At 34.7% G+C, this 6005-nt stretch overlaps 2 protein-coding genes across 2 annotated transcripts; both read left to right on the forward strand.

Moving 5' to 3' along the window:
* Window positions 1–575: 575 nt before the first annotated feature.
* On the forward strand, window positions 576–1277 carry LOC107828811 (uncharacterized). Its single transcript, XM_016656190.1, has one exon. The coding sequence runs from the start codon at window positions 576–578 to the stop codon at window positions 1275–1277; it is 702 nt and encodes a 233-aa protein (XP_016511676.1).
* Window positions 1278–3579: 2302 nt separating this feature from the next.
* Window positions 3580–4216, forward strand: LOC107828812 (uncharacterized). Its single transcript, XM_016656191.2, has 3 exons — window positions 3580–3875; window positions 3980–4042; window positions 4129–4216. The coding sequence occupies exons 1-3, from the start codon at window positions 3580–3582 to the stop codon at window positions 4214–4216; spliced, it is 447 nt and encodes a 148-aa protein (XP_016511677.2).
* Window positions 4217–6005: the final 1789 nt, after the last annotated feature.

The following is a 6005-nucleotide window of genomic DNA, read 5'->3' on the forward strand; positions in this document are numbered from 1 at the left end:
ATGTAAAGCCATGAATTAAAACTCAAAACTCATCATTTTTATCAAGAACACTTAAAGTTCATAACTCTTCAACCGGAAGTCCAAATCACGTCAAATAGACTCCATTTTTTACCAAATTTTACAATTTTCCTTTAAATACTACAATAAGTTTGTACCGGGCTCCGAAACCAAAATACGGGCCCCATACCAATGGTTTCAATCATTAATTCTTTTCTTGATTTCATAGATAATTCAGAAAATAATTTCTTTCAAAAATTGATTTCTAAGGCTTGGGACCTCGAAATTCATTTCTGGGCATACGCCCAAATCCCATATTTTACTGCGGATCTCCCAGGATCATCGGAACATAGATCCGGGTCCGTTTACTCAAAATATTGACCAAAGTCTACCATAATTATATTTTTAACTCTAGAAATTTCTATTTCTCATATTTTCACATAAAAGGCTTTTTGAATATAGGTCTGGACCACACACACAAATCGATGTAAGATAAAAAGGAGGTTTTAAGGCCTCGGAATATAGGATTTGTTTCTAAAACAAGTGATGACCTTTTGGGTCATCACAAGAAGAGAACTATGGCTGATGTGGTCAAAGGCAATAGAACTGTACAACAAGGGTTACAACTCAACATTTATCCACCTGAGGTGAGGGATGGAGTTAAAGTTGTGAAGCTGAATCAGAAAAAAATAGAGCAGCAATACCAAAAATGGGAATCAACACTCATAGGGTACGTTATAGGAGGAAATCCTACTTTCAAAGAGATGCTGAAATTTGCATATGAGGTGTGGAACTCAGTTACTACTCCTACGGTATTATTACATGATGATGGTTATTTCATATTTATATTTGAGTCAATTGAGGACAAAATGCATATTGTGGCAAAAGGACTATATACTTTCAATAATAGAGCAATAGTACTGAAGAATTGGGAGCTAAATTTTGAGCTTGATAAAGAGCCTATGCGTGTGATGCCACTGTGGGTCACCTTTCCAGGCTTACCTATTCAATATTGGGCAGACAAAAATCTGGGAAGAATTGCAAGTTATTTGGAAAAACTTATATGCACTGACATACTAACATCACAATGTGAAAGAATATCCTATGCTCGTGTGTTGATAGAAATGGATATAACACAGCCACTACCAGATGAACTGAATATAGAGTATCCTGATGGTAAAATTATGGTGAAAATAGTGGAGTATGAATGGAAGCCAAAATTTTGTCAAGAGTGCAACCAATTTGGGTATCCTAATGGGGAATGTAAACTGGAAAAATAGAAAGGGGGCAAATGCAGATGAAGAAGGGTAAAAAGCAGAAATAGGTGAGGAAAACTAAGGTAGATTCAAACGAAGAGAATGAAACAGCTGTTGCTGGGAAGGAAACAAATGAAAAGGAGAATATACGAGGTACAGGAGATTCAAGTACAGATTGGAGGAAGATGCAAACAGGCTATGGTTTACCATCGTAGATCAAGTACAAAAGGCCAACCAACAATGGATTATGAGGAACCGACAAGAAGAAATAAATATGCAACACTGAGAATCCAGAAAAGTGAGCCACCTGATAGGAATAGAGGCAATGAGCATATACAAGGGATTACCAAAGGGGCTACTCCAACTACCATCCCACCAATATGATCTTTAGTACATGGAATATTAGAGGACTAAACAAGTCCTTTAAACAGAGGGAGTTTAAAGAATTCCTTGTAACGAATAAAATTGATTTGGTAGGATATTTGGAGACTAGAGTGAAACAAAGAGAGCAAGGAGTATACAGAAGAAGATAGGTAGAGACTGGAAAGTTATTGATAACTGTTCTGAGGCTCCTAATGGTAGAATTTGGTTGTGCTGGAATAAGTCAACAGTAAATCTAGTTGTGATGCAGCTATCATCACAACTGATTCATTGCCATATACAAGATAAAAACTCTAAGTTTCATAGTTATTTAACTACTGTGTATGGCCTATATACTATAGTTGATAGAAAAACTCTATGCAATCAATTAAGGGATATTAATGTAGTAACTAAAGGTCGTTGGTTGATTATAGGGGATTTTAATAGTGTCTTATCAGTGGAGGATAGAATTATTGGGGCACCTGTACACTAAAATGAAGTGGTTGATTTCAAGCAATATGTTTCTGACATTGGAGTAGGATTGATAAACAAAAAAAGAATGCAGTTTTTATGGAGTAATAAGAGACGAGCTGAAGATAGGATATACAGTCATATAGATTGGGCGTTTGGTAATGTAGAATGGTTTTGGCTGTATGCAGGTATTGAAGCAATTTATCTAGTGCCCGGATGCTCTAACCATACACCTATCCTATTGAACACAGAAGTACATAGAATGATGGTGAGGAAACCTTATAGATTACTAATTGTACTGTTGCAACATGAAGAGTATAAGGCAACAATGGAACATATATGGGGGCAAGACATACAAGGGCACACTATGTATGCCATTTGTAGGAAACTTAAACTACTGGAGATACATACTAGGTGTATACAGAGACATTATTCATCAGTGGAGGTAAAACTCAAACAAATGAAGGAGGATCTCAAAGTCATACAATAGAATCTTAATGATGATCATCTGAATCCACAACTGATAGAGCAAGAAAAGAAGTTTCTGATGCTAATTGAGAAATGGGATGCAGTACATGAAAAGGTTTTAAGACAGAAGTCAAGGGCTATATGGATCAAACATAGAGACTCTAATACTAAATATTTTCATGAACAATTAAAGGCTAGACAGGCAAGGAATAAAGTCACATCTATTTATACAAAACAAAATGATAGATTGACTGATCACATGCGGATTCAACAGAAGTTTATACAATTCTTCAAGAAGTTATTAGGAGAGGCTGCCCTAGTGATGCCTGGAATTGATGTTAACATAGTCAGAGATGACCCATGTTTATCAATGGCACAACAGCAACAAATACTAATGCCCATAACAAATGAGGAGATTACAAGGGTGGTGCAAGAATTGCCAAGTGATAAAGCTCCAGGAATAGATGGATATCTAATTGAATTTTTCAAAGAAAACTGGCAAGTAATTGGTGAAGATGTCATACCGACAGTAATGCAATTCTTTGAAACAGGGAAGCTACTTAGAGAGATCAACAACACTACTATCACACTCATACCTAAGGTGTCAAATCCAAACTATGTAAAGGAATTCAGACCTACTGCATGTTGCTCTACAATGTACAAGATTATTGCTAAGCTGCTTACTACTAGGCTGAAGTTGGTAGTGGATTATCTGGTGGGTTCTTCACAGTCAGCATTTATAGAAGGAAGAAACATCTTGGATAATGTAATACTTTCCCATGAACTGATCAAAGGTTACGATCAGAAAATAGTTTCACCAAGATGTACAATTAAGGTGGATATTAGAAAGGCATACGACTCAGTTGACTGAAATTTCTTAAGGGCTCTTATGCTGGAATTTGGTATCCCATGTAAAATGGTCAAACTCATTATGGAGTGTGTAAGCACAGTTTCTTATTCCCTACTAATCAATGGAGGATTAACACCTAAGTTTTAGGCGAAAAAACGGTTAAGACAAGGCGACTCAATGTCACATTATCTTTTTATTTTGGTGATGGAGTACTTGAACAAATCTTTGAAGCAACTGAAATCAAATCCAGTTTTTAATTACCATCCTAAATGTGCAAAATTAGGAGTGGTTCATATATGTTTTGCTGATGACTTATTAATGTGTTGTAGAGCTGATAAGGTGTCTATTGAACTTATGATGAAACAATTTGAAAATTTCTCAGTAGCTTCGGGTTTACAGGCTAATATGGAGAAGAGTTCACTCTATGTGGCAGGAATATCTACTCAATATAAGCAAGAAATACTGGAGAAGCTGTAGTTCACCACTGGAGAAATACCATTCAAATACTTAGGTGTCCTTTTGTCCTAAAACAAACTCACCATTAGTTAATGTATGCCATTGATTAATAGAATTACAGGAAGGGTCAGATGCTGGACTGCCAGATGTTTATCATATGCAGGGAGAGTTCAGCTAATCAAAAGTGTGTTGTTTGAAATGCAAACGAATTGGGCACAAGTTTTCATGATTCCAAAAAAAAGTGCATGACATGGTTACTGGGATATGTAGGAACTTTCTATGGCATGGAAGCATTAAAGGAAAGAAAGCTCCTATAGCATGGGATACAATTTGTAAGCCAAGAGCAGCAGGAGACTGAACATTATAAACTTCTCTATATGGAATAGAGCAACAATAGGCAAACTGTTATGGTCAATTGCACAAAAGAAAGACAAGCTTTGGGTTATATGGATACATAATCGCTATATAAAGAAGAAGTTAGAGAACATGAAAACTCCTAAACAGACTAGTTGGGTGGTAAGGAAAATATTTGAAGCCAGAAAATGGCTAACTGCTGACTGCAAGAACTGGAACTATATGTTGTACATGGGACGTATACCATCAGCAAAGCTTATCATTCCTTCATACCACAGTATCCAAAAGTTACTTGGAAGACATTGTACTTGACACAATGCATCAGAAATTAGCAACTATGGATAGACTTATCAGATGGGGGGATAACAGTGCCTACAAAATGTGTTCTTTGTATGAATGACGAAGAGGAAACTCATGATCACTTGTTCTTTGAATGCTCATATTTGAAGTTCATATGGAAGCAGCTTTGAGTCTGTTTGGAATTGATCGACAAGTAGGCAGATGGCATGAATAAATTGAATGGATGGCTACAAAAAAAAGAGCAGGAATACAAAATGGAAGATTTTGGGAAGTGCCTTTGCAGCAACTGTATATCATACATGGATGGAGATAAAGTTAGAGAAATTGTATTGCATTTGCACATTAAAGGAGATAGCTACTGTAAATGGAGAGTTGTTTTAAATAGGATAAATAGGTATCCATGTTAGTATAGAGTTTAAGTTCCGAATGTGGAACTTAAGTGACAAAAATATAGGCTATTTTTGTAAGACCCGACTCTAGAGTCCAAAGAGTGGGTGGATATATATATTTACACTAGGTTAAATAAAAGTTTTCAGTTTAACCAAAAAAAAAGAATGGTTTTTCTATCCATTGTTGTATCAAATGGAGTTATCAACCCAAATTAAAAAAATTTAAAATTTACTGGAATCAAAGTATAGAGAATTACTGGGATGAGATAGGGAGATTTACTAGTATATTTAGTAGCTTTCATGGACTTTCCTATGATCGAAAATACATTTTATTTTGGCTAAATTAATTTGGAAAAAATAATTATGGCTTTGAAAAATCAAGAAGGCATTAATTAGTATTTTCCCAAACTATCCTTGAATCAATAAATGATCTACAAAATATGAGTATATACAAAGAGTAATTTAAGAAGATATAAAAGATAACTTAGTTAAATAAAACACTTATTAATACTATTAAATGATTCTCTTAATGGGTGTGTCAAAAACTTAGAAGTACTTATTTTGAATGAGAGGTAGCATCGTCTAAAAAACTATCCATAACTATTTTAATAACTTGATATTTTAATTAAAATTTCATATTACCCGTGCATATAAATTAAGAAGAAAATTTACACATATTAATTAGCACAACCTACGCATAGTACGCATGGGCCATCCCTTGCTAGTTTTTAGAATGTTTAACCTTTTGTCAAAGTTGACGATTGGAACACAAACTATTCCACAATTACGTATAATTAGTTTCTTTTTAGGATAATTTGAAGGCAATATATTATTTAAATTCGGAATTTTTTTTTCTTTCTGTACAATATTTAAAATTTATTTATGAAAATTGTCCAAATTTTATATATTACCCACCCTAAACAAGTTTTTCTTACAATCTGTGTACAATATATTATTAGTGCCTTAAATTGAGGGATTCAGCTACACATTTTTCCTTTTTTCTCTCCTCTCCTCTTTTCCTATCCTCTAACAAACCAGTGATGATCGTAAGTTTGGTACTAATTTCCATACCAAAATTCAACCAAATTGTTCCAATCAAACCCC

Source organism: Nicotiana tabacum, chromosome 10, assembly GCF_000715075.1.
Source record: "Nicotiana tabacum cultivar K326 chromosome 10, ASM71507v2, whole genome shotgun sequence".
Lineage (NCBI taxonomy): Eukaryota > Viridiplantae > Streptophyta > Magnoliopsida > Solanales > Solanaceae > Nicotiana > Nicotiana tabacum.

What these genes read in the sequence shown, in the direction of transcription:
- LOC107828811 (XM_016656190.1), top strand. Translation starts at nt 576, where the DNA reads ATGGCTGATGTGGTCAAAGGCAATAGAACTGTACAACAAGGGTTACAA.
- LOC107828812 (XM_016656191.2), top strand. Translation starts at nt 3,580, where the DNA reads ATGTCACATTATCTTTTTATTTTGGTGATGGAGTACTTGAACAAATCT. An exon ending in CAAGAAATACTGGAGAAGCT is followed by an intron (nt 3,876 to 3,979) that starts GTAGTTCACCAC and finishes ATAGAATTACAG; the next exon opens with GAAGGGTCAGATGCTGGACT. An exon ending in GAGAGTTCAGCTAATCAAAA is followed by an intron (nt 4,043 to 4,128) that starts GTGTGTTGTTTG and finishes TGGGATATGTAG; the next exon opens with GAACTTTCTATGGCATGGAA.